The sequence below is a fragment of the Chelonia mydas genome, chromosome 7, assembly GCF_015237465.2.
Source record: "Chelonia mydas isolate rCheMyd1 chromosome 7, rCheMyd1.pri.v2, whole genome shotgun sequence".
NCBI classification, from domain to species: domain Eukaryota; kingdom Metazoa; phylum Chordata; order Testudines; family Cheloniidae; genus Chelonia; species Chelonia mydas.
In genome coordinates this window covers 44,507,229-44,529,968 of record NC_057853.1, presented here as the reverse complement: position 1 = coordinate 44,529,968, position 22,740 = coordinate 44,507,229, and the positions used below count along the sequence as shown (strand labels likewise).

The window sequence follows — 22,740 nt, the reverse complement described above, 5'->3', positions numbered from 1 at the left end:
TCCGAGCAGTCCTACTGCTCTCTTACATACAGTGCAACTCCCCCACCTTTTCTGCCCTGCCTGTCTTTCCTGAACAGTTTATATCCATCCATGACAGTACGCTAGTCATGTGAGTTATCCCACCAAGTCTCTGTTATTCCAAACACATCATAATTCCTTGACTGCGCCAGGACTTCCCGTTCTCCCTGCTTGTTTCCCAGGCTTTTTGCATTTGTGTACAGGCACTTAAGATAACGTGCTGATCATCCCACTTTCTCAGTATGAGGCAGGAGTCCTCCCCTCTCGCGCTCTTCTTTTTGTGCTTCCTCCCAGTACCCCACTTCCCCACTTACCTCAGAGTTTTGGTCTCCTTCCCCCAGTGAACCTAGTTTAAAGCCCTCCTTACTCGGTTTATTTATTGGGAGTGAGCCACATCCACCCTGATTGAACTGGCCCTATCAACACTGTTTCTCCACTTGTAAGGTAACTTCCTTCTCTTCATGTGTCAGTATATTTATGCCTGCATCTGTAATGTTCACTCCATGCACCTGAAGAAGTGGTTTTTGGTTTTTTTTTTAACCAATGAAAGCTTATGCCCAAATAAATCTGTGAGTCTTTAAGGTGCCATTTCGTTGTTTTTACCATTTCATGATCACTTTCATCCAAGTCTCCTTCCACTTTCAAATTCTCAACCAGTTCCTCCATATTTGTCAAAACCAAATCTAGAAAAGCCTCTCCCCTAGTAGCTTTCTCCACATGCTTAAGTGTTTGCCGGTTTGGGGCCCTAATGACTTGTGGTATCTTTCTCTCTGACATAATATTTTGTGTCCCGGTTTGCTATTGTAGGTCATCAGGAAAGTGGGAAAAAATGTGAAACAACAGATTTTTTGAAGACCTATCAGTAACAGTCCATATGTAGAATATGCTCCATGTGACTAGGATATTCTTTTTAGAGACATTTCTTTTGAATGCTTCTTCAGGTAATTTTTAAAAGCCTTAAAAGAAGTCATGTTAAGATCTATTTTATTTGTTATATTTTCAGAGAAAATTACCTATATATTTATTGCCATTAGCATTTGTCAGAGTGGCTGGCTCTTGAAGGGAAGTTAGGCCTAGCTTCACCTGTGATTAATCAGCTAAAAGCCAGCAAGTGGCTCAGTTGGAAGTAGGTCTGCAGATTCGAGACTGGCTCTTGTGGCAGGCCCTGAACAAGGGGATAGAAATGAGAGGGAAGAAGTCTCTGGGCCCTGCAGAAGACCCCAGGTTGAGGGGAAAGACAAGGTTTATATGTGGAACTTGTTTTAAACTCGGGGGGGGAAAGAGAGGAGGTCTTTCAAAGAATAAACTATTCCCTGAACGAAGGCCTTGAAAAGATTTTGATCTGGAGGAGTCATCTCAATAAGTGAGAGACTTTTGCAGAGAGTATTGCAATTAATTGGGTGATAAATTTTAGGTAACACAATAGCAATAGAGTAAGTCACTACTTAGTGTAGCGAGTAGGTAGTGACTTAAAAGGAGTTACTGTATCAGATATTAACTAATGCAAAGCAGCGCAAAGAAAAATAGATGACTGGTGTAAAGAAGTCCAAATTGTAGAACATTGCAATTCTGCAATCATTGTTCAATTAAATATCCCTCTCACTCATACCTCCTAATGATTGGTTACTGCTTGCACATCCTCCAAGAGCGGAAAGCTATATAGGAAATACTCAAAAGCAAAAGAAAAGATACACACTTCTGACTGGAATTCACGTAGACGGACAATAGATCTAGACTTCCTCCCCCTCCCGCCTGACTTCTTTGGACTCCATATTAGCCTCTGAGGAAGTAGAAAGAAATTAAAGTACGTGGAGGCCATGCCTCCTTACATAACCTTACCTGAAGGACTCCGCGTCTTCAAACAGGATCCTCATAGGCTGGCAATGATCAGCTTTTTAAAGAGTCCCAGCATTGGGGTGGTAGTGTGCAGGTGAAACCCAAGACCATGAATACATACAAATAATCTATTCAAAGAACTCCAACTATAGGAGAGCAACTCTTCTGTATTACTTTCCAAAAACCTTTCACAGACTCTCACAGGTCTTTTAGCTAGTGCCTCTTAATTTTTCGAAGAACACATCACCAAAAATTAGGGGAAATGTATCTATGCTTACCTGAAAGCACAGATAAAGAAAAATCTTATTCTTTGAGTAATAAGATCCAGAGATCCATTACAATGGGATTTGTACAACAGTTTGCCCCCAGGATGGGAAGCAGGATCATCCCTTAAATATGAACATCCAACAGGAGGTATATTATAGAAAAGAAAGAAAAAAGAAAATCTGAGAGGTTCAGCAAGGTTCAACAAGGACAAGTGCAGAGTACTGCACTTATGATGGAAGAATCCCATGCACTGCTACAGTCTGGGTACCAACTGGATAAGAGGCAGTTCTACAGAAAAGGACCTGGGGATTGCAGTGGACGAGAAGCTGGATATGAGTCAATAGTGTGCTCTTGTTGCCAAGAAGGCTAACGGCATATTGGGCTGCATTAGTAGCAGCACTGCCAGCAGATCGAGGGAAGTGACTATTCACCTCTATTCGGCACTGGTGAGGCCACATCTGGAGTGCCCCCCCCCCCCACTACAGAAAGGATGTGGACAAACTGGAGAGAGTTCACTGGAGGGCAACGAAAATGATTAGGGGGCTGTGGCACATGACTTACGAGGATAGGCTGAGGGAACTGGGATTATTTAGTCTGCAGAAGAGAAGAATGAGGGAGGATTTGATAGCAACCTTCAACTACTTAAACGGGAGTTCCAAAGAGGATGGAGCTGTTCTCAGTGGCAGCAGATGACAGAACAAGCAGCAATGGTCTCAAGTATCAGCCGGAGAGGTCTAGGTTGGATATCAGGAAAAACTGTTTCACTATCATAGTGAAATTATTTCACTATCATCTTTTCGATATAAAGGATATGTGGTGTCCTTTATTAAATCCTTTAGGCAGAACATTTTGTACTGAATGTTTATGAAGAGATTATAGGAGGGTGGTGAAGCACTGGAATGGGTTACCCAGGGAGATGATGGAATCTCCACCCTTAGAGGTTTCTAAGGCCTGGCTTGACAAAGCCCTGGCTGGAATAATTTAGTTGGGGTTGTTCCTGCTTTGAGCAGGGAGTTGGACTAGATGACCTCCTGATGTCTCTTACAACCCTAATCCTCTATGATTCTATATATCCTCCATCTTCACCTAGGCACTAATATGTGGAGAAGTCTTCTGCCAAAAATGGAAGTGGATAAAGACTGGATGACCCAAATTTAAAATTCTGATGAATTTATGATCATCTTCTGGCTGTTTACCAGGTCTTAATGCAGTAGACAAGACTTCTCTGCCCTGAGACTCTCATGGCTTCTAAGGAGTGGACTTTGCTGCTTAAAAGAATACACTTTTTAAAAATTTTCTTTGGGAATGAATGCTATGACGGTTGTGACCTCATTTTGACCAAAACTATAGGTAGCCATTTTCTCCCAAACTGAAAGAGTCTAGCACCAATCAGAATTATAACTCTAGACAGGGCTGGTTGAAAATTTTGCAGATAGTGCTGAGGCAACTGTGGGTACCTACTAACCTCATCTCAGTACCGAAGCTATCATTTGAAGAATGGTGTTTTCTCATTTTGTACTTCAGACTCTTTCAACTTCCCATACAACTTGTATTTCTTTCTATAATGTCTGACAGGAGCCAGGATTGTAAATAAACTTTTGGAGTGACTCTGAATAGCCTCAGATTTCCACAAAGTTTCCCATTGTATCACTAAGACAGATGGAAATTGATTTTCCTGATCATTGGATCTCAAAGATGAAAGCCACATACACTATTGAGAAACAGAATTGTATCTCACTACATTGTTCACAGAATATCCTTTGGGTCATGGAATTTTTAGGCTGAGAGGGACAATATTTCCTCCGACATTATCATTCTTTGTGAATGCATGGAGAGGAACTTAGCATGTCAGATGGCAGCTTTATTTTTGGCAGTGATACAAGGCTGAATTTGAACTTGTGTAAACTAAGGAATTCTCTGGCCTCATGAGGAGGCGGCCAGGGGCTAAGAATTAAACAGTGGGGCAAAAAGATCCCTTTACTGCCTGATTGTTCTTCCCCATCTGGACTGCAGTCAATCTCACCACTCCATGGCCAACTGCTGTGGGGAGACAGCAGAAGCAGTTGGAAACAATACCCTGGACATTATGACATGGTGACCCACAGTAAGAGATAGGTATGATAGCCCAATAGTCAGGGCAACTGGCAGCAGGATCTGGTGATGACAGCCCAATACTTTCTTAGTCTTTTAGGAGGGTCAAGAAATTTCATCCCTTTATAATCTTCCCACACAAGGAGGCATATAGTCCTATACAACTTGTCTATAGCAGTGGCAGCCCTTTCACATAAATTTCACAGTACTCTGTCTGTAATAAGCTATCCTTTGAGGGTTTGCTTGGGTGGTTGTTGGTTTTTTTGGCTATTTTTCAAACATAAATATTTTATTATTTGACCCCTTAGGGCAGCTGTCCAAATCAGAGTTTTCTCCCCCGAGGAGGAAGAGTTCCCTTTTGTGTGTGTGTGTGTGTTGGGAGATGTGTGCTCAAGTCCAAAGGAATCAGCACATCTGAGGCACAGCTGCCTCATTATCCTCCTTCAAATCTCACCTTAAAACTCTCCTCTGCCATGCCGCCTACAAAAAAATCAACAACAGTTAGTCCACTGGTGTGCTGAGACCACTGACTATCATGCTGACCAATATTTTTCATTGCTACCCTATCTGTCTGTATGTATCTGCCATCTCATTTTATACTTAGGCCATGTCTATATGAATAACACTGCAGTGGAGCAGCTGTAGCAAAACAACTGCACTGTTGCAGCACATCTGGTAAAGATGCTCTATGCCAATAGGAGAGAGCTCTCCTGTTGGCATAAAAAACACACCTCTGTGAGCAGCATAAGCTATGTCGGGTGGGAAATGCTCTCCTGCTGACATAGCGTTATGCACGTGATCACTTATGTCGGTGTAACTTAAGTCACCCAGGGGAGCGGAATATTCACATTCCTGAGCTACATATGTTTTGGCAACATAGGCTGCAGTGTAAACATAGCCTAAGATTGTAAACTCTTCAGGGCAGAGACTGTCTTTTTGTTCTATGATCATACAGTGCCTAGCCAATCTGGTTCTTTATCATGACTAGGGTTCCTAGGCTCTACAGTTATGAAAAATAGTAATAATTCCCCTGACTGTTCCGATTCTGCTCTGAAGCAGCAAGCTGGCTCAAGTACCCATTGTAACAGATCTGTGTACCATAGCATGATGAAAAAATGGCATATTCTTATCTTCCTCCTTTTGTTTATTCTTAACACAGACTAGATTTACTATGGTGCGAATGTCCATGCTTTTCAGCCAATGACCTTAGTAGTTGAAACAGCATTCTGTAGACAGAGTACAAGACAATGTTCTTTTTCTGTCTTTCTGTCTTCTTTAAAAAAAAGAAAGCACAAACATATTGTTCTGCCAAGAAGACTACTCAGGAACCTCAGGTCCCCAATAAGGAGAGGTTAAATGCATCACAGAAGTGATGAAGCTGAAGTTCTTAACTCAGCGCACAGTCAACCTGTGGAACTCCTTGCCTGAGGAGGTTGTGAAGGCTAGGATTATAACAGGGTTTAAAAGAGAACTGGATAAATTCATGGAGGTTAAGTCCATTAATGGCTATTAGCGAGGATGGGTAAGGAATGGTGTCCCTAGCCTCTGTTTGTCAGAGGGTGGAGATGGATGGAAAGAGAGAGATCACTTAATTATTACCTGTTAGGTTCACTCCCTCTGGGGCCCCTGGCATTGGCCACGGTCGGTAGACAAGATACTGGGCTGGATGGACCTTTGGTCTGACACAGTATGGCCATTCTTATGTTCTTATACGTTCATTTTCCAAGTAGAAGGCTGGCAGAACCTGTGTCCTGCAACGTAAGTCAGACATCAGTGGCTCCAGAGGGCATCTCCCTTACCCCACTTCCTTCCCCTATGCTGTCACCAATAAAATGTAAGATTCTGCTACAGGCAAAAAACAATAGTATATTCTGATATCCTTCTCTTAATATTTGAGTTACTTCTTTAAAAGGACTCTAAAAATCAATAATTACTTAATTTCAGAAAGACCCTATTTCAAAAGAATGTTGATAAAAAAATAGCCTAAAAAGATAAAAATACATTCATTAAGTCTGCTCTGTTGCAGAGGGCCAGTGCTGCCAGACACCAATGCCACATCAGGGATCAAAATCAAAGAGATTCTAGATTCTCACTTTTGGAAGAATAGATGTAAGGTAGGCTGAACGTGATCTTGATGGAGGCTATTCCCATTTCATTTCATATAAACATATCAAGAGACAGTATCATTCCACAGAATTTTGTTCCAGCATCAGAAAAGTAGTGTCAAGAAGTTCCATATGAGATAATCTTTAGTGGTAGATCTTAATTATCATCTTTTCAATATAAGGGATATGTGGTGTCCTTTATTAAATCCTCTAGGCAGAACATTTTGTACTGAATGTTTATGAAGAGATTATGCTGTCCCACATAGCTCCCAATTACCTTAACTCTTAATGAAAACCAACTTATCTATGATTGGCTGAGGATACAGGGATACTTAAAACTGTACTTGATAAAAATGTATGACTATAACAACATCTGAAATGATTATCTGATGGAAAATTAGTCAGGTAATATATTCATGATCTTTAAGAAAAAGGACAAACAGGCCAAAACATCTCCTGATATTATATATTGATTATTTTGTGCCTGATTGGTGTTTCCCACAGGCAACATAAAAAAAGACAAAACCTGATTCCTTGGGCCAAAATCTGTTTGCAGTTAAAGCTAATAGTCACACACTTTCCTATTAAACTACAAATGACATTCTCAAGAAACAGCAATTATAATTACTTATAAAAACAAATGTCGATTGGTAACTGATATTTTCCATTTAATGACACCCCTTAAAATATTTACATAATTAGCTTTATTTCTGTGGGGATCTAATTATCCATTAACACTAGAGGTGCAGTCACCCAGGGACTTCACTGGAGAATTCTAAAATGTTCTTGTAAGCTTTGAAGAGACTTTCACTTATCCATTTTACAGCTTTAATTTTTTTTTATTATTACTTATTAACACTTAGTCAGAAAGGCAATGAGATATTTGTGAACACATTAGCCATCATTATTAAAAAGGAAAATATGCTATGTTTTGGAAACAGTCTCACAGGGTGGCTGTCCTCTAAGGGGAGTTGGAATCCAGCTATACCTGTGATTTATTAGCTACCTCCCAGCTAAGACTAAGCAGCTAGGTATCACATGATTTTCTAATCAGCAAGTAACCCAGTTGGGAGAGAGAGTTGCAGAGTGCAGGAAAAACAAGGAGGAGTCCTTGTGGCACCTCAGCAACTAACAAATTCTTGCAGAAGTCCCTGGGGAGAGATACAGGGACTGGGTTGGATCCTGTGGTGGGTCCTGGAGAAGGGCTACTCCCAGGGCAAACTGCCTGTAGGACTACAAAAAGGAACAAGGTGGCTCTGGAAAGAAGCTCCTGTCTCTGGGGGACAAAAAGCACAATTTGTGAATGACTCTCAGACAACTGGCCTGTAGCATAGAAACCTGTAGCCCCCTGCAGAAGATCCTTGGTTTAGGGGGAAGTGACAGCTGATGTGGAATTTGTTACCAGTTGATATGTGGAAGAAATAAAGCCAAAGCCTGAAAAAGAGGGCCTGAACCAGATTCTGGACATGCCGTCAAACATTCTTGGGCTGGGGAGACAGGCCAACAGCGTACACAGACCTAAGCATATGTCTTTGCTTAATATTCCAGGTATTTCTCATTCAGGTACTCCTGTAAGAACTTTTTATTTGTCAATGTAAATGATACTGTTACATGACACTGTTTTGTCTTATAAAAGGATCACTTTAAGCAGCTTAACTTTGCATCAGCATAGGAAAATATAAAACGCTTTACAACATTTAGAAACAATAAAGCTAAATAGCTATCATCTGGCACATAAAGCCACAATAAGTTCTTGCATAAATGAAGATGATAAAAGCTTACAGCCTGGTGGTTTTTTACAACCCATTTAAAGTATTAAAAGTATTTAAAAACTACTACATAAGTTTACTGAAACAGTACATGACTCAATTACCTTCACCATGGCCAGATCAGTGTTTAGTAAGTTCAAACATTTAAAATGGATATGGAACAACAGGTATTACTGTCAAATATGGAAACAGTCATTAATACACCCTGCTAAAGGCCAATGCTGTAGTGTGTAATTTTTAAGGGACTGAACAGTAAGACAGTGGGTATGTTTAATTTAGGGGATGGAGAGAGGCAATGCTGGGAAATTAAGCTATGTGCATTGAATTTCACATCACTTAAAGAGATAATTCCACCAAAATAATAGAAAAGTAGACGGGAAAACAATATTCCAAATGTATACCGTATATACTCATTCATAAGCTGAATTTTTTTTTTAGTAAAACAGGGACGCATCAGAGAAGGGGGTCGGCTTATGAACGGGTATAGAGAGGGAAAAGTGGGACACAGCCCCTCCCCCCACAGAGGGAGCAAGGAGAGGCAGCACAATCAGCAGAGCCAGAAGGGAAGAGGGGGACCAGAGTCTCTCCGCTTCTGGCCATGCTGCTCTCCTCCCAGCCTCCGAAGCAGCTGCAGTTCCGGGGCTGTCAGGCTGCAGCCGTGTCACTTGGCCCCGCCCACCAGAGCAGGCTGTGGCTGCACTGCCCAGCCCGCCGCAGCATGCTGTAGCCGTGCCACTCGGCCCAGCCCACTGGAACATGCTGCAGCCACACCGTCCGGTTTGAGCCGCCAGAGCAGCTCCAGCCAGGCCAAAGACATCCTCCCCTGGTCCTCCCCAGATAAGGTGGGAAGGGATGGCATGGGGAGAGAGTGGGAGTCCCAGGCTAGGGGTGGGGTCATGTGGGGAGTGGTCAAAGGGGTTAACTCCCCTGATTCCCAGCTTCTTCCCCCGCAAAAATTTCCCCACCAGTTGCTGTCCCAGCCTGTCAGGGTAAGCAGCTGGCGCACCAGGACACTTTGTTTACTTAGGTTTACCTCCGTGCCTGCGGACGCTCGAGGTAAACAAACCATCTCGGCATGCCAGCGGCTTATCCTGATGGCCCAGGAGCCAAAGTTTGCTGACACCTGAATTATAGGGTCAGCTTATGAATGGGTCATAAAAATTTTCCACTTTTACTTATCCATCTTCAGGGGGTCGGCTTATAAACGAACCGGCTTATGATCTAGTATATACGGTACATTTCTTTTAAAAATCACTCACTGATGCAAGTTTAGATATCATTCTTTGCAATTCTGGACTACAGTATATAGATTACATAGCTTTTCTACAGGCCTCTCATCAGATTCCAACAGCTAATCAATATTGAAGTAATCAGTGAGGTATTAGAACATAAGAATGGCCATACTGGGTGTGACGTTATCTGATTAAAATACGAGCATATAGATTATTGTTGCAACCACTGTAATACAATTTCAATAAATATTGTACAAAGGTTGGCATTTAAGATGTCTATGGAAAGGTTATGATTTACTGAATATGATTATGCTATTTCTATGCATGTATCATTTTAGTATTTGAAGTTACGAGTATTGGCACTATACCTGTATTTCAAATGTTTGCTCCTGGGGTAACACCCACAAGGTAATTAGCCTGCACATCTTGAAGGAACTATTCAAGAAGAGTGGCCCCATTAAAGGACACTTAACTTGCAATGGAAGATGCCTACCTACTCTATCGGACTTTCCTGCTGTGACTATGTGAAATCATGCATGGACATGTGACTTGTCCATGTGACTCCAAACACAATCTTGTTACTGTAATTTTCCACAGAGAACTTTGTTTGAAACAATGGGTTTCCTTCCACAATGCGGCAAATCACAAAGAGCGGCAAGGACAGCCAGGTTCCACGCCTAAGTCAAGGAACACTAAGAAGCTGGACCTTCTTCTTCGAGTACTGTCCCTATGGGTGCTCCACTTTAGGTGCCTATGTGCCCCTGCATCTCTAATCGGAGATTTATGGTAGCAGTGTCCCGTTGAGCCCGCGCATGTGCTCTCCTTCCCTCGTAGTCTGCCTCGAGGCTATTTAGCACTGCACAGGAGAACCCTCCTCACTTCCTTCTCTTCCGCCTTGGGGGTGGAGTGAAAAGGTATTCGTACCCTTTCTGTGGCACAAAATAGCATCTTTCTACCCATTTAGTGGTGGGTGGTATAGAGGCTGGAGTCTGCCAGAGAACCTTTGGTGTTTTGGATTGTTCTTATGAGGGGCAAGGCCACCCTAGAATGACCCTCAGGGGGAAGGATGTCCACCATCGGGTCAGACTCCTCCATGACCTCCTCTGCCTGGAGATTGAGGTTTAGGGCCACCCTCCTAAGGAGGTCCTGGTGTCCCTTGGTGTCCATCACCTGTAGGGTGGTGGTGGTGCGCGCCACCTCCTCGTCTGGCGAGGAGGAGGCCCGTGGGACAGGGTCTTCCTGCCCTTCTGGCTCTCTGGAGGCTTGGAACCTCCCGTGACTAGAGGTGGCTCTAGTGTCACTTATAGTGCTGGTTCAGGTTCTGCACCTGAGCGTGACAGCCCAGGGTCCCTGACTCGAGCAGGGTCCTCAGGAGCCCTGAGTGTGTCGTGAGTCAGCGACATTACTAAGGGGGAGGGCATGGGTTGTAGATGCCACCAATGCTGGCCTGGAGACCTGACCCTGAGCGTAGGCCCAAGGTGTCCAAAAGGGCCATTGGACTGGGCCATGCCACTGAGGCAGCCAGGCAACCGCCGGTGCCAATGATTCCACCGATCTGTGGTGCCAGGACCAGGATCGGTAGTGGCTGCGTCTAGAGAGAGAAGACTCAGTGAGTGACTCGGACAAATAGTCTGTGCCCAACCACGGTGGGGCAGAGCCGGACGGTTCCGGGAAGCGGTACTGGGGAGATGGTGAGCCGTGCCGTAACATCATAGGCTTGTCACGATGATGAACCAGAAGCAGTGCCATCATTGGTGCTGCAAAGGGTTCCAGAGCCACATGTGGTGCCGGAATAGACGCTGCAGCTGGTGCCGCAGCCGGTGCCTGGTCTTGCGGTGCTGGGGCCTGTGCGGTCATGGCAATGAGGTTCCGCGCTGCCTCGTAGGTGTCCGGCATGGAAGGAAGATTGAGCTCTTCCGAGTCGGGGAATCTACCAGCACCTGATTCAATGGGCCTCCTGTTGGGACCAGAGTCAACGGTGCTGGGTCTTGAGGCCCAGACCATGGGTGTCCTGCCTGAGGACACACCCCACTGAAATCCCCTCGCGGCTTCTTGACAGGGGAACGACCCCTGTCTGCCTTCTTTTTCTTATGTGGCTACCTGAACTAACAGCAAGGATGCTGGCTCTACACAGTTCTCCATGATTCCCTGCTGGGTAGAGACAGAGTGGAGGAGTAAGTTGCCTGATCTGAATGCAAAGGGGACAAGAGACAGACATGCAGTGGGGCAGGAGGTATAGATTGGAGCAAGGAGGCCGGGCTGAAGAGACTAGGAGTGGAGGATGGCAAGGAGGGGAAGAGGGAGGAAACTGGCATATGTGGGGGTGGGGGGGGGGAGAGATTAGCACTGGGAGCCAATAGGTGGGGGAGAGCCAATAGACTGGATGAAGAGCTAGGGGACACTATGATTGAGGGTCAGTGGGTCAGGGAAAGGAGATGGGAGGGGATGTGAGACCGATCTGAAAAAAACCTGACATGTAGGGGGAGACCTGGTACTGCCTGGGCAAAAAGACTAGGACAAAGAGTAGGGGGGGCAATAGGAGAGACAGGATACTGAGTTTGGATGAGGAGCCCATCGAGGAAGCCAGTGGGGATGGGGAACGTGGGGGGAGACTAGGGCTGGGAGGGGAAGTTTGGAGGGGGGAGACTAAGACTTGCTTGGCAAGGAAACTAGGATTGGTATGAGAAGCCTGGAGACTGGGACTGGCTAGGTGAAAAGGGTGGAACTGGAATGAGGAACCAGCAATAGGGACAAGACAGGATTGGGAAAAGGAGAGGTTGGCAGGGATGGGGCAGAAAGTATCACTCTTGGGCGTAAAAGGAAGAACAGACTGTGCCAAATAGAACACACTCCCTTTCAGAGCCTGGAATGGAACCCAATTCCTAAATTTCATCATTCCTCTGCTGTCAGTATCTCCAAACCCCATTGGCAAAAGGTACCAAGTTCCCTCTGGTGCATGACCACACAGAGAATGACAACCTAAGGCTGCTATCAGTTACTCCTTTAGCTCAAGTGGCAGAGGGTATGATGTATTTAACAGTCCCAATCCTGTTAATGACCATGTATGTGAATTCTTTTCCTGCATCCTATATGATGCTAAGCAAGTCACTTAAACCAACCTTTTCACGGGTTGTCACTAACTGAGTATTTCACATTTTCTGAGTGCCTGACTTGAGACCCTGGAGTCTGACTTGTAGAAGCGCTGAGCACTAACTACTGCAACTGAAATCAATCAGAAGCTGAGCTCCAAGCAAAAGAAGTGCTACAAAATGCTAAATACTCTGAAAAAATCAGGACCTAGGTGTCTCAAATTGGGCACCCAAAATTAGTGGATACTTTTAGCCTTAATCTCTCTCAGTGCCTCAATTCCCCATCTGCAAAATGGGAATAATAATCCTCCCTCATCTCACAGAGGTGTTGTAAAAATGTATTCATTTATATTGATGAAGCACTCAGATATCATACTGATGAGTGCCCTAGAAAAACCTATGTGGAAATTAACAAGTCTGTCTTCAGAGCAGGGTTTCAATAGTGTGAATTGGGAGTGCTTTGTTCCAGGTGAGCCTTGAGTGGGCCTGACTGCTATAAAAAGGCAGTCAGCTGAGAACCAGTTGAGCGGCAAACAGTGGAGAGGCTAATAAAGGGAGTTTGACTGGGAGTTCGCCTAGGGAGAGGCCACTGAGGCTTTAGTCTCACAGGCTTCTCTGAACAGTTACTGCAACAGCTGAGGAAGCTCATAGAAGGAAGGTAATATGGACGGTGAGCGATCAGCTGTTGTGACCTGCACAGGATGTGCTATGTTTGTCTTTCTTCCACAGGACAGAAGAGGTTTTGTCTGTACAAAGTGCAAGCTGGTCTCCATACCGGAAGAGAAGGTTCAAGGTCTGGAGAAACAAGTATCAATGCTGCGTTGCATAAGAGAAATTGAAGATTTCCTGGACTGACGTCAGGATATGCTTCTACGTGCACAACATTCTGAAGATTCAGAGCAGGCTGCACAGCGGGGATAAAAGGACGGTGAAGAAAATTGGCAGCATGTGACCTCCAGAAGAAGAAAGAGGCGCATCAATGTACCAGCAATGCAGATACAGGTGAGCGACTGTTTTCATGTTCTCTCCACAGGTACTAATGTGGAGAGTGGACTAGATGATACATCTCAGGGAAGGGAGCAGAAGGAGACTCCACCGATTGGAAGGCATGCACTGGTCCTAGGGATGGGGGTTCCATGACCACCGCTCCCAAGAAAAGGAGGTGGGTGGTGGTGGTCGGGGACTCCCTCCTACGGGGGACTGACTCATCTATCTGCCGTCCTGACCGGGAAAGCCGAGAAGTGTGCTGCTTGCCAGGAGCTAGGATTCACGACGTGATGGAAAGACTGCCGAAACTCATCAAGCCCTCGGATAGCTACCCCTTCCTGCTTCTCCAGGTGGGCACCAATAATACTGCCAAGAATGACCTTGGCGGATCACTGCACACTATGTAGCTCTGGGAAGAAGGATAAAGGAGTTTGAGGTGCAAGTAGTGTTCTCGTCCATCCTCCCTGTGGAAGGAAAAGGCCTGGGTACAGACCGTTGAATCGTGGAAGTCAATGAATGGCTATGCAGGTGGTGTCAGAGAGAAGGCTTCGGATTGTTTGACCATGGGATGATGTTCCAAGAAGGATTGCTAGGCACAGACGGGCTCCACCTAACAAAGAGAGGGAAGAGCATCTTTGCAAGCATGCTGGCTAACCTAGTGAGGAGGGTTTAAACTAGGTTCACTGGGGGAAGGAGACCAAAGCCCAGAGGTAAGTGGGATACTGGGAGGAAGCACAAAAAGAAGAGCGCGAGAGGGGAGGACTCCTGCCTCATACTGAGAAAGCAGGACGATCAGCACGTTATCTTAAGTGCCTATACACAAATGCAAGAAGCCTGGGAAACAAGCAGGGAGAACGGGAAGTCCTGTCACAGTCAAGGAATTATGATGTGTTTGGAATAACAGAGACTTGGTGGGATAACTCACATGACTAGAGTACTGTCATGGATGGATATAAACTGTTCAGGAAAGACAGGCAGGGCAGAAAAGGTGGGGGAGTTGCACTGTATGTAAGAGAGCAGTAGGACTGCTCGGAGCTCCGGGATGAAACTGCAGAAAAACCTGAGAGTCTCTGGATTAAGTTTAGAAGTGTGAGCAACACGGGTGATGTCGTGGTGGGAGTCTGTTATAGACCACCAGACCAGGGGGATGTGATGGACGAGGCTTTCTTCCGGCAACTAACAGAAGTTACTAGATCGCAGGCCCTGGTTCTCATGGAGGACATCAAACACCCTGATATCTGCTGGGAGAGCAATACAGCAGTGCACAGACAACCCAGGAAGTTTTTGGAAGGTATAGGGGACAATTTCCTGGTGCAAGTGCTGCAGGAACCAACTAGGGGACGGAGCTCTTCTTGACCTCCTGCTCAGAAACAGGGAAGAATTAGTAGGGGAAGCAAAAGTGGATGGGAACCTGGGAGGCAGTGACCATGAGATGGTCAAGTTCAGGATCCTGACACAAGGAAGAAAGGAAAGCAGCAGAATACAGACCCTGGACTTCACAAAGCAGACTTTGACTCCCTCAGGGAACTGATGGGCAGGATCCTCTGGGAGAATAACAGGAAAGGGAAAGGAGTCCAGGAGAGCTGGCTGTATTTTAAAGAATCCCTATTGAAGTTGCAGGAACAAACCATTCCAATGTGTAGAAAGAATAGTAAATATGGCAGGCAACCAGCTTGGCTTCACAGTGAAATCCTTGCTGATCTTAAACACAAAAAAAAAGCTTACAAGAAGTGGAAGATTGGACAAATGACTGTGGAGGAGTATAAAAATATTACTCAGGCATGCAGGAGTGAAATCAGGAAGGCCAAAACATACTTGGAGTTGCAGCTAGCAAGGGATGTTAAGAGTAACAAGAAGGGTTTCTTCAGGTATGTTAGCAACAAGAAGGTGGTCAAGGAAAGTGTGGGCCCCTTACTGAATGAGGGAGGCAACCTAGTGACAGAGGATGTGGAAAAAGCTAATGTACTCAATGTTTTTTTTGCCTCCATCTTCACGAACAAGGTCAGCTCCCAGACTACTGCACTGGGCAGCACACTATGGGGAGGATGGGACCAGCCCTCTGTGGAGAAAGAAGTTATTCAGGACTATTTAGAAAAGCTGGACAAGCACAAGTCCATGGGGCTGGATGCACTGCATCCAAGGGTGCTAAAGGAGTTGGCGGATGTGATTGCAGAACCATTGGCCATTATCTTTGAAAACTCATGACGATCGGGGGAGGTCCCAGATGATTGGTAAAAGGCTAATGTAGTACCATCTTTGAAAAAGGGGAGGAGGAGGAGGATCCGGGGAACGACAGACCAGTCATCCTCACCTCAGTCCCTGGAAAAATCATGGAGCAGGTCCTCAAGGAATCAATTCTGAAGCACTTAGAGGAGAGGAAAGTGATCAGGAACAGTCAGCATGGATTCACCAAGGGCATGGATTCAGCATAGATTCACCATGTCTGACTAATCTAATTGCCTTCTACGATGAGATAACTGGCTCTGTGGATGAGGGGAAAGCAGTGGACGTGTTATTCCTGGACTTTAGCAAAGCTTTTAATATGGTCTCCCACAGTATTCTTGCAAGCAAGCTATAGTCCATTCATCCAGCCCATTCTTCTTTAAGGTGGATAGAAAGCTGGCTACATCTTCAGGCTCAACGGGTAGTGATCAATGGCTTCACATCTAGTCAGCAGCCAGTATCAAGCGGAGTCCTGGGGGCAGTTTTGTTCAATATCTTCATTAACAATCTGGAGGATGGCATGGATTGCACCTTCAGCAAGTTAGCAGATGATACTAAACTGGGAGGAGTGGTAGATATGCTGGAAGGTAGGGATAGGATACAAAGGGACCTAGACAAATTAGAGGATTGGGCCAAAAGAAATCTGATGAGGTTCAACAAGGACAAGTGCAGAGTCCTGCACTTAGGACGGAAGAATCCCGTGCACTGCTACAGAATAGGGATCAAGCGGCTAGGCAGCAGTTCTGCAGAAAAGGACCTAGGGGTTACAGTGGACGAGACGGTGGATATGAGTCAACAGTGTGCCCTTCTTGTCAAGAAGGCTAACGGCATTTTGGGCTGTATGAGTAGGAGCATTGCCAGCAGATAGAGGGACGTGATCATTCCCCTCTATTTGGCATTGGTGAGGCCTCATCTGGAGTACTGTGTCCAGTTTTGGGCCACACACTACAAGAAGGATGTGGAAAAATTGGAAAGAGTCCAGTGAAGGGCAACAAAAATGATTAGGGGGCTGGAGCAGATGATTTATGAAGAGCGGCTGAGGGAACTGGGATTATTTACTCTGCAGAAGAGAAGAATGAGGGGGGATTTGATAGCTGCTTTCAACTACCTGAAAGGGGGTTCCAAAGAGGAAGGATCTAGACTGTTCTCAGTGGAACCAGATGACAGAACGAGGAGTAGTGGTCTCAAGTTGCAGTGGGGGAGGTTTAGGTTGGATATTAGGAAAAACGTTTTCACTAGGAGGGTGGTGAAGCACTGGAATGGGTTACCTAGGGAGGTGGTGGAATCTCCTTCCTTAGAGGTTTTTAAAGTCAGGCTTGACAAAGCCCTGGCTGAGATGATTTAGTTGGGGATTGGTCCAGCTTTCAGCAGGGTGCTGGACTAGATGACCTACTGAGGTCCCTTCTAACCCTGATGTTCTATGATTCTATGTGCAGTAAATAAGCCATGGGGCCACACAACAAACAATAGAGAAAACAATATCTAATAGCTGCTCGTTAAGCAGGCACTTTCCATTTTGTTTACTTTGTCCACTCGGGCTCACACAGTCTGTCCCAGTCTGCTCACCTTCTCACTCCCAAACTCCCTTCTTCTGTTCTCTGCTCCTCTCTTTCCCATCTTCACCCCTGCTACTCAACATCCTGACTTCCACATCTCCCCTCTGCTCCTCAGCCTCTACTTTCAAGTCAACTTGCTTTCTCATTCTCTTCCATTCTGCCACTACAGAAGCAGAAGCATTGAGAGCAAAGGAGAGAGTCTCCCTGCTCTTACTTCTGGTGCCTGGTGCCACAGTGTCCCTTTGCTGCCAGCAGGAGCAATTGCAGGTAAAGTCCTGCATGGCTCCTGCAGGTCTAGGATACAGCATGCTCAGTTGCTCTGTCAGGATGACACAGATAACCTTGCCAGCACATAGGAGCTCTGTAGTGGTGGAGCACATTTTGTACAGACTGAATCTTCAGAAAATAATGCTGCTAACCTTTAACAAAACTCTACTAATCATGTCCAAACTGTGATTTTCCAGGGACTTATAAACTTGGCCAAATTTGAGAAGATTTTCACTGCGACAAAAGACATCTCTGACACCAGAGTGACCCCTTTGCAAATTTCAAACGTCTGCTGCAAAGCATGGAAGTGCTAGAAGAGCGGTTCTCAAACTGGGGGGTCAAGACCCCACAGGGGGTCGTGAGGTTATTACACCGGGGGTGGGGGGGTCATAAGCTGTCAGCTTCCACCCCAAACCCCACTTTGCCTCCAGAATTTATAATGGTGTTAAATATATTTTTAAATGTTTTTAATTTATAAGGGGAGGGTCACACTCAGAAGCTTGCTATGTGAAAGGAGTCTCCAGTACAAAAGTTTGAGAATCCCTGTGCGAGAGTATCTCAAAGAAAGAGTTGAGAATTTCTTTGATTTGAGCAAAACAATGTATTTTTCCTCACCTTGTGGTAAGAAATGGCTGAAACATTTTAGCTGAAACTTTCCAAAAACATTCATCCTGAGAGAAACAACTGACACGTGAAATTTGAGTCTGAACGGTTTATGTTTGGCAAAGTTATAAGTAACTGAAAACAAGGTCTCATAATGGAAAGCACTGCATCTTTAACTACAAGCACAGCTACCAGCTTTGCCTACAATTAGTTGTGTACACACCATTTTAAATACAATCATACCAAAAAAATGGCTACTTTTCCCTACTTTTCACAGTATCCCGAAAAAAAGATGCCAAGATTCAAAATACACAGTTGCTCAGCATCAAGAAAATATACAAGCCATCCACACAGAGATCAAAAGCTAGCAAACAGGCAATATACACAGGAGCTAAACAATAAACCAGTTCAACAATTCTTAAAAACTCACTGAGTACTAAAATGAAGAATTTTCAAGGAACAAAAATAAAGAGGAGGAAAAATCACTTTCCATTGAAATACAAACTTGAAGCAGATTTTTCCATAGGTTTTCCCAACAAGAGTGACTTCACCAAGAAAGTCAATAGCGAACACACACATTTTAACCATACAGAAATACTGGAAAGGTGGAAATACAACTTGGATTTACTTCATCTGATTTACTCCCAACTTTATGCCGTCTGTTTCTGAGGCACTGTGTTGGTTACCTAGGAAACTGGTAGGTTTGAATGGCTCTTGTGTCAGAACTGTGAACACAGATTTATGCAGTGTACAATGTAACAATAAATGCACAAATGAATGAAATGCTCAACAACTTAGGGAAGTTTTATTAGAAGAAAAATATAATTAATTGATTATGTAGGGTATAGTTTTGAAAAAACAAAAAATTCATTAGACACTAGTGTTCATTAATATATTTTTACAAATTACATTGAAAATTACAGTATTTTAAACAAAAGCCAGTTTAGGAAAAACTTTTTCACTAAGAGGGTGGTGAAACACTGGAATGCGTTACCTAGGGAGGTGGTAGAATCTCCTTCCTTACAGGTTTTTAAGGTCAGGCTTGACAAAGCCCTGGCTGGGATGATTTAACTGGGACTTGGTCCTGCTTTGAGCAGGGGGTTGGACTAGATGACCTTCTGGGGTCCCTTCCAACCCTGATATTCTATGATTCTATGATTCTATGAATGTTAGAAATAGCTTGTGTCTTTGTATACTTAAGCATACATGAACGCACACAAAAATTCACAGCCAGCATAAAGAGCCCTCGTGGTGCAAAATTTCCTTGATTAGACTATAAAATCTGTGAAATATAAAACATTAACAATATTTTTCCCCAATTAGCTTTATTTTAAAAATTCTCATATTTCTATTTTGATAAAGTGAATTATTTAAATTTGTTTTAAAAATCCTGAATTAAGAATTGTACAGGCTTATTTAGGCATTTGGGCTTTTTTGGAAAAAAAAAAGTCAAAATGGATACAGCCTACATGTATGCAGGTGGAAAAGGTCTCTGAACCTTTGGGATGACTAAGAAGCAATTCAGAAAAAAATTCAGTACAATTATGTATGCCAAAATAATTGTAAAGGGAAGTGGAGTCTTAAGAGTGAGGGAGAACATGGGTTAGGGCTGCAACAGCAAGGTGGAAAGCCCTCATTCTCAAATAATTGTTAAAAATAGAGACTATATTTACACTTACCTTTACATTTGGCTTCTTAATGGAAACTCCTCTGTACCAGCCTGAAACAGGACAAAATATACTGTATTAAATTGTGGCATTGCATTTTTTTATACTAAAATAATCTGACTGCCACTGGCAAAACAGTCCAAATGCTCAGGTCATCTTTTACTCCTGAGGGTATTTTGTGCCAAAAAATTATGCATCAAAAAAATTAAAATTCTCGCACAATATTTTAAAATTCTGCAAAATTCTGCAAATATTATTTGTCAAATAAATGTGGAGGCTCCCGCGTAGCATTGGGGAACACAGGCCACTAGCTGCACAGAGGTGGGATCTCACTGTACAGCTCCTCTGCCCCGGGACACGGACTCAGCAGGGAGGCTGCACCCTACTCTGACACAGTGCAAGGACTGGGCCTGCGCCTCCGTGCCAGGTGCACCAGGTGTGAGCAGGCAGGCTCAGCAAGACAGGATCCAAGTGTGGAGGGGCTTAGTATGTGGGGGGAGGGATCGAGGTGTGGGTTGAGAGGGTTTTGTGTGGGGCAATCTGGGTGCAGGCAGCTCAGTGGGGGATCTGGATGCACAGGGGCTTGTTGCAGGGTTCTGGGTGCAATGGTAATGGGACTCTGCAGGGGGGTCCAGGTGAAGGTGGTTGGGGCTCAGTGGTGGGGAGTTTCTGGGTGTGGGCGTATAGAGCTTGGCAGGGGGGTCTGGGTGTGTGGGGCTCAGTGGTGGGGTCCAGATGCTTGGGGAGTGGAGCTCAGTGGAGTGGGGATCCAGGTGCAACTGGCTGGAGCTCGGTGAGGTGGGGATATGGGTGGCTCATCAGGGTAGTCAGGCCCATCAAGGTGGGTTCTGAGTGCAGGGGGGTTAGGCTTGGTGAGAGGGTCTGGGTATAAGGGGGTCTGGATTCACAGGGGTTGGGCGGATGGCAGAGCAGCTCTCTGTACAGGGATCCCTCCCCCTGCAGCTGAGGAGCAATGGGTGCAGGAAGCAGGGGGGAGAGATGGGGTTTGCAGAGCTTCCTGCAGCCAGGGGAGAAATCTGGGGTGGGTCTGATCCAGTCCCAGATGCCGTGCATGGGAAGAGTAAGTCCCGTCCTCCCCAGCCCAGCCCGGACTAGCAACCGAGTCCGGCACAGGATAGGAGACACCAACCAGGACTTCCCCAGTCCCACCTCTTGCCCCACAGTGATTTACCACTCTGCCGGCTGCCCTAGGCATCCAAAACATATTGCTGGGGAAGGTTGTGTGACCGCTCTTGTGACTTCCCTTTGCTTCCTCAGCAGAAAGTCATTTTTCTGCGGGGAATCAAAGAAATCTGCGGGGGACATAAATTCTGTGCATGCACAGTGGCACAGAATTCCCCCAAGAGTAATCTTTGAAACAGTCACTATAGCTCACATAGGTTATTAACTCTTGAAAGATTTTTACTCTGCAGTGATCACAAGCCATAAGAATCTTGTACTCTTGCTTATTCCCATGAAGGACAGAAACAGCTTAGTGTCTGTAGTCTCTTTAAACTACTTTGAACCATTGGCAGCTGTGGTGATTACACATTCAGCACACAGGCAATAATTCAGCCTGAACATCTTTCCTACATGGGAGAAGACATTCCAGTACATTTCTAACACACTTGAATTTTAAAGGTTCAACGTTTAATCAGGAAAGCAAACTTGTGGAAAGGACGTATACTGTGTAAACACTGCTCTGTCACGGTTTCTCTGGTGTGGGATCAGTTAAGTTGCACAAACAATGCCAAAGGTCACAATGGGAACACCAGGAGCTGTATCTTGGATGACAGGAGTCAGCAAGGCCCTTCACACTACTTAAACACTGCAGTTGCACTATGCTTGGATGGGGTGCCCAGTGGCAGCGTCTCTAAAGGACAGTGATGGAAACAAGTCAAGGAATGGACCTCAGGATCTACAATTGCACAAATCCAATTATTACTCTTAAATCCCATTCAAGTGTCACACAAGAGCTCCAGATAGTAGTATTCCAACAACAGCCTGCAGTAAGGGCTACAAGGGGTTCAAATTTCATTCTCCACAAGCTACCTGAGCTTCACCAACAGGTGAGAATAATTTCACCTTATGTAAGCTAGCATCAACAACAAAAACAGGAAAAAATCAAAACTGATGGTGCTGAAAGACCAACAAGGTTGATACTGGCTGGAGAGCTGAGTGAGAGAAACAAATGGACAGAGACTATGAGAAAACAGTCAAACCTAGGAAATATATCTAGCCAAGGGGAGTGAAGCACAGATTCCTTTTCTTTTTTCCCTTTTCGTGCCACAAACGTAATATATTTCGGTTATGTTACTATTTATTATTATAGGCAGAGCTGGTAGCTATGCCTACAGTTAAAGTTGTTTAACCTTTACCATTTTAAAACCCAGTTTTCAGCTGCTTAAATTTTCCCAAACTTCAACATTCAGGCTGAAATTTTATATGCAAGGTGTTTGCCTCAGGGTAATCAACCAAAATGGGTTAGCTGTTTCTGAGAACAAGATTAGAGAAAAATGTGTTTTGCCTATGTAAAAATTTTTCTCAATCACTTCATTGAGAAATTCTAGTATCTCCATGCTCTGGAGCAGAAAACTGGCAACTGAGATTGCACGGGTGTCAGACACATGCCTTTTGTTATCCCAAGGAAAACTGCCCAAATCTGAATGAGTTATAAACCTCTGAATAAAAAGTTTCACATATTTACACATATTCAGAAGAAATTTCTTAGAGTTCAGCAGCTCAATTCTCCAAAGATTCCATCCGCACTGAGCATGCTCCATCCCAGGAAACCTGGGCTGATCAGAACTTTTACTGCAATTACTCATCCTCATTGCTGGGGAACACTGTGGCATCAGACACCAGAACTGAGAACAGGGAGACCTTCTCTCCTGTGTTCTCAATGCTCCTTGCTAGCACACAGGCAGTGTGGAGAAGTATTAAGCAGCTTGACTGACATGTAGAGGCATGGGGGCTGAGGAAGGGGAAGAGGAGCAGACAGGGGGACGAATTAGGAACAGGAGCCAGGGA

At 44.7% G+C, this 22,740-nt stretch overlaps 1 protein-coding gene across 10 annotated transcripts in view; it reads right to left on the bottom strand.

The window, feature by feature from the left end:
- DOCK3 (dedicator of cytokinesis 3) overlaps positions 1-22,740 on the bottom strand; it is a 604,430-nt gene that overhangs the window by 441,763 nt on the left and 139,927 nt on the right. For all 10 annotated transcript variants that reach the window (XM_043550359.1, XM_043550357.1, XM_043550356.1 and 7 more), the window contains exon 3: positions 19,723-19,763. In XM_043550359.1, the coding sequence (XP_043406294.1) occupies positions 19,723-19,763 (41 nt within the window). The remainder of the gene's footprint in view (positions 1-19,722; positions 19,764-22,740) is intronic.